The 12,784-nt window shown below is 42.3% G+C and overlaps 1 protein-coding gene across 1 annotated transcript; it reads right to left on the minus strand.

Moving 5' to 3' along the window:
* Positions 1–9,390: 9,390 nt before the first annotated feature.
* On the minus strand, positions 9,391–12,581 carry LOC146964750 (uncharacterized). Its single transcript, XM_085764204.1, has 3 exons — positions 12,433–12,581; positions 10,126–10,254; positions 9,391–9,787 (listed from the first exon to the last, which is right to left on the minus strand). Exons 1-3 carry the CDS (start codon positions 12,579–12,581, stop codon positions 9,391–9,393), a joined length of 675 nt encoding a protein of 224 aa, XP_085620330.1.
* Positions 12,582–12,784: the final 203 nt, after the last annotated feature.

Here is a 12,784-nt window from a genome sequence, read left to right on the forward strand (position 1 = left end):
CACACACACCTCGCGGTAACAGTCCTTACACGAAAAACACAATGACACAAACACGGAGCGAACTGCAATTAAACACCCTTTCATAAGTTTCAATACAGGCTACGACATGTAAATAGTTTGTGTGTATGTTTTACCAACTCTGGAGTAACGTGAGCAGCATGTCGTTCTGCTGAGACGGGAGCAGGAAGTCTAGCATCGGCATAACAGGAAGTAACAAAATAAGAGTGGGTTCTTCAAAATAAAAGCACAAGAAAGACGTAAAGTGGCAGAACTGCATAAATGATTATAGACAAGATTAACTGCCATTTACACTCCCACCAAATCCTGCTACAATGAATGAGCAAATACACAAATGAATTGTACAGGATTTCTTGACTGTAATAGCTAAACGAGTAACTTCATGTTGAACTATCAAAAAATACAAGTGATTTGTAACACATTATATCATTAAAGCAATGTGCATTTAACTGTTGTGTTTGTTTGTTCTAATCAGTTCTCAAGGAGAAGCACTAATTTTTGGACTGGTCTCTCAATAACTGAGGGTTTGGAGGGGGGATCTTGTTTCCTTTGAGACTTTCGCTCTCCTACTTGCACTTTAACTCAACGTACTAAGCCGTCGCTGTCTTGAACAGTCTCCACCACTCGTCCTAGTTGCCAATGATTTCTCAGGAGGTTGTCGTCTTTTATGATGACAATATCATTGGCTCTGAGGTTGCGCTGAGGTAAGTGCCATTTCTGTCTTGTGGATATATTAAGCAAATATTCCTTTTTCCAGCGACCCCAGAATTGTTCAATGAGATATTGAACTCTCCTCCATCTCTTTGTAGCGTACAAATCCTCCTTCACAAACACTCCAGGGGGAGGAAGAGCAACTTTAGATTTCATCATGATGAGGTGATTTGGCGTTAAAGGTTCGAGTGCATGAGGATCATTGATTCCATCTACTGTTAATGGGCGACTGTTAACGATTGCCATGGCCTCATATAACAGTGTTCTGAGAGAGGCGTCATCAAGTCGACCTGGACACTGGCAAAAGTAGCATTCAGTACATTTCTAACAGTTCTAATTTGCCGTTCCCAGACACCGCCTGTGTGGCTGGCAGAGGGGGCGTTGAAGAGAAATTCACATTGCCTCTCAGACAGGAAGATTTCCAGTAGCTTGGTGTCGCATTGTTTAAGTGCTTCCTTAAACTCATTTCTGGCACCAACAAAGTTAGAACCTTGGTCGCAGTGTAGTTGTCGGACAGCTCCTCTGAGGCTGATAAAGCATCTCAATGCGTTGATGAATGAGTCTGTCGACAAATCTTCGAGCATCTCGATATGGACAGCTCTTGAGTACAGACATGTGAAAATCAGACCATATCGTTTGTATTCTTTGCGGGCTTTCTTTACAATAAACGGGCCAAAACAGTCCATGCCGCTATTTGTAAAAGGTGCTGAGGCTTCAAGACGTTCTTTAGGGAGTTCAGCCATCCGCTGGTTCTCAGTCGGCCGTCGAAGTTTCCTGCAAAGCACACAGGTGTGTATCAGTTTAGCAACCAGCTTGCTCCCACCAATGACCCAAAATCCATTTGTCCGAAGCTCCATTTGTGTCTGGCTTCGACCCTGATGGCACGTCTTAGCATGGCAGTGGGACACAATCAGCTTAGTGATATGACTATTGTTTGGTAAGATGACTGGGTGCTTGACTTTGTGACAGAGAGATGACTGTTTTAATCTCCCACCAACACACAGAAGTCCTTCAGACCAGATGGGAATTTGGAAGGTCTTTCTCACTTTGAAGCATCTTTATCTCATAGGGGAAGGCTTGCTGTTGTACAATTTTAATCACTGCCTCAGCAGCCTTCTCACGCTCCTCCACAGTCACATGTTCACTATGTTTTTGTTTAGACCTCAGTCTCTTGATTCTTGCAACCACCTTTTGTCCATGAGGAAAACTGACTCAGACGCTTGAGGATGTCGTTGCAGTTTTTGGCTTCGGTTGCAAGCACCTGAATTGTCTTGACTTCAGGATCACCGACGAGCAATTCTGCTGGAGTGCTGGGTGTTAGATGTAATTCACGAGAAACTTCGGTCCTCGCAGCCAGTTCGTTGAGTGAATGTCTGAAGCATGAAGACCTCGGGATGCGTGATCCGCCGGGTTTTCTGAGGTTTCCACATAATACCACTGACTGGGATCACTATTATCTCTAATCAGCTGAACACGGTTTGCAACAAATATGTGGAACCTACGAGCATCATTGTTGATGTACCCAAGCACAACTTGTGAATCAGTCCAGAAAAACTCTTGATCAATTTTCATGTCAAGCTCACCCTTTAACAGAACACTTACTTTTGCAGAAACCACCGCTGCTGCAAGTTCAAGTCTCGGGATACTTGTGACCTTTGAGGGTGCGACCCTTGCTTTTGCCACGACGAGACTGCAATGGACTTCATTCTTGTCATTTTTGTACCTGAGGTAAGAACATGCACCGTATCCTACACAGCTGGCATCTGAAAAATGGTGTAACTCTACACTGACAATGTTTTGAAAGTCATGTGGGTGGTAACATCTTGGGATTGAGACCTCTTTCAGTTTAAGAAGACCATATATCCTTTCCTCCCACCGTGGCATGTCTTCTGGGAGTGAGTCATCCCATCCGATGCCTCTGTGACAAAGCTCTTGTAGGATACGTTTTCCACTTAGGCTGAATGGAGCGATGAATCTGAGTGGATCGTAGAGAGAGGCGATGACAGACAAACAACCACGACGAGTTGAAGGCTGATCCTTCAAGCTGATGTTAAAGCTGAAAGTGTCGTCTTTTAAAGTATATTTTTTGGGCATTTTTTAGGCCTTTATGGATAGCACAGTTGAGACAGACAGGAAACGGGGAGACAGAGAGAGGGGGAATGACATGCAGTAAATGGCGCCCAATGCGGGACTCGAACCAGGGCCGACTGCAGCGAGGACTGTGCCTCTATACATGGGGCGCCCACTCTAACCACTACGCCACGTGACGCCCCGAAAGTGTCGTCTTTTATCGACCATTGAATTCCGAGAGCACGTTCTGATGGGGTTGGATCTAAACCTAGAGGCTCAACATTTGCTGCTCTTTCAGAGGGGTCTAAGCAAGAGAGCGCTGCTTCTTCATTTGAGTTGAATTTGTGAAGGTGAAGGCCTCCTCTTTTGCACAACTCTTGCGACTCAGTGATCAATTTTTTGGCTTCATCGACTGATGGGACGCTGACTAACCCGTCATCAACATAAACATTTTTCTCCACAAATGTTGATGCTAGAGGATAGTTAGCTTTGTGTTGTCGTGCTAGATGCTTTAAACCAAAATTGGCACATCCTGGAGACGAAGCGGCTCCGAAGAGATGGACCGCCATCCTGTACTCTTGTGGTTCCTTCCACCAGAGGAACTTCAGATAATTTCTGGATTCAGGAGTGACAGAAAATTGATAAAACATTCTTTCAATGTCACAGATAATGGCTACAGCTTCCTTCCTGAATCTACAAAGTACTCCTACCAGAGGATTGATTAGATCAGGTCCAGTTAGCAGAGTGTCGTTTAGAGAAACACCGTGGAACTTGGCCGAACAGTCAAAAACGACTCTCAACTTATCCGATTTTCTGGGGTGATAGATGCCGTGATGCGGCAGGTACCACTCTGTCTGTCCCTCAGATGTTGTAGGGGCAGGCTCTGCATCACCCTTGACAATGGTTTCCTCCATGAAAGTTTTGTACTGATCATAGTATTGTTTGTTGGCCTTTAATTTTTTCTTAAGACACTGTAGGCGAACTGTGGCTAACCTCTTGTTGTTTGGCAGGTTGGGCGGACTGTTGCCTTTGAACGGGAGAGGCATCTCATAATGCCCGTCCTCCTTCTGTGTGATGTCGTGTCGGTAACACTTTATTTTAAGGGGTCCTTGTTCCTGTGTAGTTACCTAATTAATTACAGTGTAATTACCTATGTAACTGCATGTAATAGCATGTACTTACATTGTAATTACATAGTGTATTTTGGTGTACTTACAGGTCCTTGCTACACTTGTAATAAGAAATGCTTGTTACAATACCTGGTCAAAGTGGCCTCTCTCTTTGGGGAAGGGGTACATCTGCAAGAAAAATGGGTGAAACCACAACCCATGTTGCCTGGGCAACCTTTTCCATCAATCTTCCTCCTGCCTCTTGAGTCTTGGAACATTTATGCTGTTTCACAACTTAGTCTATGTAACAGTTGTGTTAATACACCGTTGTTACACTTTGATACAGTGTAATAAGAACATTAAAGTGTACCTGCTGGGATACCTCAGTTCTTAACCATTAACTGCAATAACCAGTGTCTTCGATAGTGTACCACGTGTGCTGTTACACAACTTAGTATATGTAACAGTTGTGTTAGTACACCGTTGTTACTCTTTGATACAGTGGAATGAGCACATTAAAATAAAGTGTACCTGGGTCGGGATACCTCAACTCTTACAAATTAACTGCAATAACCAGTGTCTTTGTACTGTCTTTGAGGGTTAAAAAAGTGTGTGCTTTTGTTCAAAGAAACCACGTCCGAGTGAGTGGTCTTCTCTTTGGTTCAGAGAAACCGCATCGAAGTGAGCGCTCGGCTCGTCAAGTCCAGCTATGTTGTGTTTTTTCTGTTGCATGCTCACTTCTCATGCTCGGGTGTAAAAGTGAGCACAGACGGCTAAACAGACTGCTAAATAATATTGTTGGACGCTTTTGCCTTGGGGAATGTCTATCTGTGAGTAGAATATGTCAATAGTGTTACATGATTGTGTATTTTTGTAATTAAGACATGATTAGTTATGTTTTCGGTAAATATACCTTGCTAGCTTTCAGTCTATGCTAACTCTTTTCATTTTGTTAATCTGGATGCTAATTGAAGTGTACCTATTCATGCAATGCTACTGTAAGTACTGTAAGTAAATTGTGTTTCTGTGATCATTTCAGTTTTATGGAGGAGAAATAGAGGACTCCATTAAAGGACAGGAAAAGATCAAGCCTTGTGGTTTTTTGGGGATAATAAAAATAAAGGACGATAAAGGAACACTGAAATGCATTTTTTTGAGTGTGTGGTTTATGCATACAGATTGCTGATGATGTTTTCAGTTCCATATGAATTGAGTTATCCAGCATTGTCTCATTTTCTGAAAAAATGCTATTCTAGTTATTGGTTTATGTAAAAATACTTGAGTACCAAGTTTCTGCATGATGTTACATGTAAGTATGTAGCAGGTACACTTTATTTTAATGTGCTCATTCCACTGTATCAAAGAGTAACAAGTGTGTACTAACACAATCGTTGCATATACTAAGTTGTGTAACAGCACACGTGGTACACTATCGAAGACACTGGTTATTGCAGTTAATGGTTAAGAACTGAGGTATCCCAGCAGGTACACTTTAATGTTCTTATTACACTGTATCAAAGAGTAACAACGGTGTATTAACACAACTGTTACATAGACTAAGTTGTGAAACAGCACAAGTGGTACAAGACTGAAGACACTGGTTATTGCAGTTAATGTTTAAGGACTGAGGTATCCCAGGTACACTTTATTTTAATGTGCTTATTTACACTGTATCAAAGAGTAACAACGGTACTAACACAACTGTTACATATACTAAGTTGTGTAACAGCACACGTGGTACACTATCAAAGACACTGGTTATTGCAGTTAATGTTTAAGGCCTGAGGTATCCCAGCAGGTACACTTTATTTTAATGTGCTCATTCCACTGTATCAAAGAGTAACAACGGTACTAACACAACTGTTACATATACTAAGTTGTGTAACAGCACACGTGGTACACTATCGAAGACACTGGTTATTGCAGTTAATGTTTAAGGACTGAGGTATCCCAGCAGGTACACTTTATTTTAATGTGCTCATTCCACTGTATCAAAGAGTAACAACGGTGTACTAACACAACTGTTACATATACTAAGTTGTGTAACAGCACACGTGGTACACTATCGAAGACACTGGTTATTGCAGTTAATGGTTAAGAACTGAGGTATCCCAGCAGGTACACTTTAATGTTCTTATTACACTGTATCAAAGTGTAACAACGGTGTATTAACACAACTGTTACATAGACTAAGTTGTGTAACAGCATACATGTTCCAAGACTCAAGAGGCAGGAGGAAGATTGATGGAAAAGGTTGCCCAGGCAACATGGGTTGTGGTTTCACCCATTTTTCTTGCAGATGTACCCCTTCCCCAAAGAGAGAGGCCACTTTGACCAGGTATTGTAACAAGCATTTCTTATTACAAGTGTAACAAGGACCTGTAAGTACACCAAAATACACTATGTATTTACAATGTAGGTACATGCTATTACATGCAGTTACATAGGTAATTACACTGTAATTAATTAGGTAACTACACAGGAACAAGGACCCCTTAAAATAAAGTGTTACCGTGGTTACTGAGGAACTGTATGAAATGAACATCTTCTTGGGACACATATTTATCCTCATAAGTTCTCTTAATAAAGTCTGATTCTAGGGCCTTTAGAACATCTGTCGCTGCTGTAACTGGCAGTTCTTTAACTGTGAGCCGGTGCACAAAGCTCTGACTTCCTTGTCTGTCTAGGTGGGGGTTTGATGAGCCTATTATACTCCATCCTAGTTCTGATCTCTGTGCGAACGGTTGATTTTTGTCACCTAAGATGACTTCACGAGGAGCTAGTGCTGCTGGACAGTCGTATCCGATTAGGAGCCCTACATCACAGTCTTGGAGGGGTGGTAACTTATCTGCCAAGTTTCTGAGATGAGGCCACAGTAACGCTGTTTCTTTCGTTGGAACATAAGATTTATCCACGGGGATAAAGTCACGGCTGTAGGCCTGTTGTAGTTGAATGCAGCTCTCAGATTGGAGTCCTCGAACTTGTAGACCATGAACACTCTTACTCGATATTATTGTGTCAATTGCTGTCATAGTACTAAGTTTCAGTTTTACTGGTTGGACATCCACATTCAGTTTATCAAGTACATCATCTAAGACAAACGTCGAATCACTTTGTGTGTCTAGTATCGCGTATGTGAGTATTTCTCTGTGTGGTTCTTGTACTGACGACACAAAAACTGGAACGATACTTGAGGTGGCAGACGTGCGTTGTGTTGATGTATGGGACATGACCTTGTGTGTTTCCTGGCTCGCATGTTCTTCTGTGCAATTTGTTATTGCTTCCACAGGTCTTTGTTTCCTGTCTTCGTGCAAGCAGGTTGGGTGACGAGGGTTGCATGTGTTGCACGTGTGTCGCCTCCTACAATCCTTAGTCATGTGACCCTTTCTCAAACATCCAAAGCAGAGCCGATTTTCATGAATAAATGTCTTTTTATCTTCAACACTCTTAGCTGCAAAAGTGGGACACTTTGTGATACCATGAGCTTCACTTTTACAGACAAAGCAAGGTGATTTTGGTTTATTGCTGTTTACTTCTTGTTTCTCTTGAGCGAAACTCTTTGTTTGTGTGTTTGTGTTGAAGGCTTTGGCTCTCTTTGGGATTCTATCATCTATCGGTTTGAAATTTATCAACAATGGAGAAGCAATAGGATTACAGGCTATCCGTGCTTCTCTGCTCAGGAACTCTGTGAAGCATGTAAGATCTGGATAGCTGCCTGATGTGTCAAGTTCATCTACAACAATTCGACTCCACTTTCGAACGATCCATTCTGGCAGTTTTTTGAGCAACTTGTGGTTTTCCTCACAATCGTTAAGTATAGCTAGTCCTTTGACATGTGGGATTGCCTCAGTGCAGCTTTGGAGGAAGTCGGCGAACTCTCGTAGTGCTAGTGGGTCGTTTGCGCTGATCTTTGGCCATTTCATGAGCTTATCACGGAAAGCTATATCTGTCCTGTAAAACTTTCCACGCTCCATTGTATGCATTCTCTGAATCTCGATAGAAGAAACCTTCTACAGCTTTGCGTGCCTCTCCAGCAAGATAATTTTTTAGATAAAACATCTTCTCGCTTGCTGGGAGTGGTTTTCTGTCAATAAGAGTCATGAATGACATTTTCCAATCTGTAAACCTTAAAGGGTCACCACTGAACGTGGTGGGTTCAGGGACTGGCAAGCGATTCATACTTAATGAGCTAGCAATTGCTTGTGCTAAACTGACAGACTTCTGGGTCATTGTCATTTCAGAAGCTGCTTGGCGAGGTTGGAATGATGTAGCGGCTGGATTCAATTGAGGTTCAGTTTTTAGCTTTCTGTAGCAAGCAGGGCTAGTTTTGTTGTTAATTTCTTCGTTGTGGTTCTCAAAACCTTCAAAACTGTCATATGCTCTCACACGAGCTGCTGCTACAGCAACGTCTTTTTCTGCTTGTAACTGCTGCAGTTTTGGTCTCTCTTGTTCCAACTGTTGTTGCATTTCCACCTCTCGTTGTTTCATTTCTGACAACATTTTTGCCTCTTTGAGTTTCCATTCACTTTCTAACTTGTGAAGATGTGCTTTCTGTGCTTGAATTTCTTCCATGGCCTTTGATTGCTCTAGCTTAGCAGCAAGCTCTGCTTCTGCGTCTACTCTACCGCTCTGGGTACTGGTTGAGTCAGAGTTAGGGTTGCCAACTCCCTGAAAAAAAAAAAAGGGACACCTCACGCGGGACATGCCGGCCGACCCGATTGCCTTTACGTCTCCTGCTGTGATTGATTTTTTAGCCCCCTTTTTTGTGCGTGAAACTATTTTTATAAGTATTTGTCTTGAACCTGCATTGAATTGGATACATAGCTATTTGTGTGACATGAACACATGGAAAACAAATTATTATCCAGAAATTCAATTTAATACTAAATAACAAAATTAGCTGAATAAAATATTTTTCATAAACATAAGCCTGCCCTGCTTAACATCAAACAGTACAAATTCATGTAAAAAAAAAAAAAAATAGAATGTACAAACTTCATCCTGTAATAATAATAAATAATAATGTGTAATAGTGTTTTTAGTGCAACAGCAAGTGCAAACAGATAGAATGTAAACTTGTAAACATATTGTGAAAACTCATCACTCCAAATTTTTATAACTTCATACCTTCTCCACATTAAAAAAAAAAAAAAAAAAAAAGATGGCTCAGACAGCATCACCAAACCATTGGCTTGTGCCTACACTGTTAAAAAAACTGAATAATAAACACTAATAATGAAACAATAACAAGATATTGTGCACAGACACGGGTCTCTCAGTCACTCTGCTCTGCTGTAAACCAGGAGAAAACTTTCCTTGTGGGATTCAAGCGTTATCCAATCAGGAGACAGAACGGCAGGAGGAGGCGTAGATAACGACCGGATCACTGACCGGATCACTGACTCCTGCTTTAACAATTTTAACAACAGTCAAACAATTAATTTAACATAACCATCCAGAACATGCTGTCACATGACATAGCCTACTTTTTCCACTTGTATTTCTTCTGTTCTCTTGCGGCAGTGAGGAGTTGTTTGTCTTTGAGTGCTGCAGAGTAAAACTCTGAGCAGGACAGTTCATAATTGAGGCTGACAATGAGCTCAGCTTTGATTAATTCAGTAGAACATTTGTTCCGCACATCAGTCCATTTGTTATTCATAAAAGAGAAGATCCTCTCCACAAACCCAGTGGAAGATGGGATGCTGAGGAACAAGGATATAGCTGCTTGGATGTTGGGAAGGTCAGCTGCCTGCAGAACCTCCATCCACCTCTCTGCTGTTCCTTTGGACTGCCACGATTCCTTTTCCTGAGTGAGGTGCTCCAGAAGACTGTTTGCAATTACACATTCTTCGTACAGATCATCCATGGAGATGTTCAGCCTACCACAGAGGAGATGAAAAGTTATTTACAGTGGTAACTAAAAAAGAAATCTGATTGTATATAGTCATAATTTTGTATACTACGTTAACTACCTCTACAGTTTACTTTATTTATTATTCTTACTTATTTATCCATCTACCTATCAAGTATATGAACTGTTTGAATTTGTAAGATCTTGTGTAAAATATTGCATAATAATGTGTATACTGTTAACTAAGTTAATGATCATGTATTTATTTGTATATATTATCTATCAATTGCATTTGTTTAAAAACATCAATAATATTAAAACATGGTCTATCACAACACTGGCAATTTTAATTTTTTTCATTCTCACCTGCCAATCAGGCCAAGCCGTTCGGTTATGTTGTCCATGTCATCAAAGGAGATCTTCCCAGATGCAAGAGAGAGGGGCTGCAGGTGGAAAAGCCAGTTTTCCGGCGAGAAGTCAAACCACTTCTCAATAACCCATTACGCAAATACCGCCATTTTTGACATCCCGCAATGCATTGTGGGTATGCACCGATGCACTCTGGGATTGAAAGCGTCCAAACAACACCGCAGCACCGTGCCCCGCGGCTTTCACAGACGGGCTACGGCCGCAATGGACACAGAAGTTAACTTTAGTAATATGACGGTTAGTCATAAATGTAAACGGAATCAAAATAAAACTAGTGAAACTAGTAAATCAACTTGGAGCACGAGCGTTTATAAGAACCAGGCGCATATTTGCAACAGGCTACTTATTTTTGCAATGACCAGCACCCATTATGCACAGAACAAGGAGGTCACTGCAGGAACACTGGAATAAAACTACTTTAACCCCCGACATATCTTTATTGACATCAGACAATAAATACGACAGCTTGTCTGTGTTACCACGACACAGGAGCTGATCAGAGTAGGGGTGTCAACGTTTACAATTTTTTTTTTGTCTAACAAAGGCTTTTTATTTATTATTAATTTCAAACAATTCTTATGCTCAGCACAGAAAATCTATAATATAATCTCTGTTGTTGTTACTGTTCAAAAGAGTCAGAATAGAAGGAAGGGTCGGATCGAGAGCAGCATTCATTTACAAGTTTAATCTGCACCAATAGCCTACACCTTTTCTGAATAAATGTACGGCCACAGTTTAGGCTACCGGCTCTTCCCTTGGCTCAGTCATCGGACCGGGCACGACCGGACAGGTTCGGATCGAAAACATTTACTACCAGGGTTTTTTCTGAATTATAAATATTGAGGCGGCCGCCTCTGTCTGCGTTTGTACGGAGGGAGAGATCAGCTGATCCGCTGCTGTTGACTTTCTCTCTGAGCGTCTCCGCCTACAGATGTTCAGCTGAGGGAAGACGCTGCTCACCTGTTGAGCTGAGCGTCAGCAGCAAGTTGATAACCAGCTTCGTACCGTGTTAACTCGGACCGGGGCTTGAGGTTTTGTTAAGCTGGAACATGAACACAAAGCGGCTATGTTGAGCTTCCTTCGCAGGCCGGAGGAGTCGGTGTTGTTGTTGTTTTTTTCCCCCCTCGGCCTTTATTCTGAAGGGACAGCTGGAAAGAGACCGCTAGGCTACGCGCAGATAGAGGGGGGAATTGACACGCAGTTCAGGCAACATTATCACCCCTAAAAATATATATTGGTGAGAAATGATTGAGGAGGAGGGGGGGAAAAGACGTGTAAACGACTATTGATTTTTCTAAACGGTTGATTTGTTATCCGTGTGCCTGTTTACACGTGTTGTTGACACTCCTAGATCAGAGCTTCTATTAGTCCAGCACAACCTGTCACGTCTCTGTGTGTCTGTGTCGCGAGCAGGAGGAGCCGCTGTTGACAGGTGAGGACGCTGTAACACATAGCCTATTACTATTTGGTCATATACAAGGGATGTGAACTAAAATATGTACACGGGTTCGTCATATTACAGCGGCTACGGCCGTGATTACGAACCACAGGTTACAGCTGTCATGTGTCGGGAGGGGGGGCGGCAACCGTACCGTGTACACGTTTAAAACGGAAAGCATTGCACAGTTTACACGTGTACATATTTTAGTACATGTTCACATCCCTTAATAGAATATTGTGTTACAGCGTCCTCACCTGTCAGTCAGCGGCTCCTCCAGCTCGCTCTCTCGCCTGCAGGTGCACACAGACACACAGAGACACACACACACGGGAGCGTGACAGGTTGTGCTGGACTAATAGAAGCTCTGATCAGCTCCTTGTGTCGTGGTGACACAGACAAGCTGTCGTATTTATTGTCTGATGTCAATAAAGATATGTCGGGGGTTAAAGTAGTTTTATTCCAGTGTTCCTGCAGTGACCTCCTTGTTCTGTGCATAATGGGTGCTGGTCATGGCAAAAATAAGTAGCCTGTTGCAAATATGCGCCTGGTTCTTATAAACGCTCGTGCTCCAAGTTGATTTACTAGTTTCACTAGTTTTATTTTGATTCCGTTTACATTTATGACTAACCGTCATATTACTAAAGTTAACTTCTGTGTCCATTGCGGCCATGGCCCGTCTGTCAGAGCCGCGGAGCACGGTGCTGCGGTGTTGTTTGGACGCTTTCAATCCCAGAGTGCATCGGTGCGTACCCACAATGCATTGCGGGATGTCCAAGATGGCGGTATTTGCGAAACGGGTTATGTAAGTGATGGCCTGGTTTAAGAAGTCTGTGAATTTCTGCTTTGCAACATCAGCATCAGATGGTGAGAGACGCTGGAGCTTTTGTTTGGTTAGGTACCCATAGAATTGATCATCTCTTCTCTGAATGAGTCTCCTCCGGAAAGAATCCATAATGGAGAAGAGGTCAACAGATGTGGTCACATTCTTCTCCAGATTTTTCACCACCTCTTCAAACAGGGACAGGACATTATTACAGAAGAGGAGGTACACTTCAACCATGTCTGGCTCTTCCTCTCCAGCAGCATCTTCAGTCAACTTCAGCAAGTCTTTCAGGCACTTTGGGCATTCTTCACCAATGCTGATGAGATAGGACT

This window comes from Trachurus japonicus, chromosome 21 (assembly GCF_045865225.1).
Source record: "Trachurus japonicus isolate A0001 chromosome 21, Traja_1.0".
In the NCBI taxonomy this organism is placed as follows: domain Eukaryota; kingdom Metazoa; phylum Chordata; class Actinopteri; order Carangiformes; family Carangidae; genus Trachurus; species Trachurus japonicus.

What these genes read in the sequence shown, in the direction of transcription:
- LOC146964750 (XM_085764204.1), bottom strand. Translation starts at nt 12,581, where the DNA reads ATGGATTCTTTCCGGAGGAGACTCATTCAGAGAAGAGATGATCAATTC. An exon ending in TTAAACCAGGCCATCACTTA is followed by an intron (nt 10,255 to 12,432) that starts CATAACCCGTTT and finishes TGCGTAATGGGT; the next exon opens with TATTGAGAAGTGGTTTGACT. An exon ending in CGGCTTGGCCTGATTGGCAG is followed by an intron (nt 9,788 to 10,125) that starts GTGAGAATGAAA and finishes CCTCTGTGGTAG; the next exon opens with GCTGAACATCTCCATGGATG.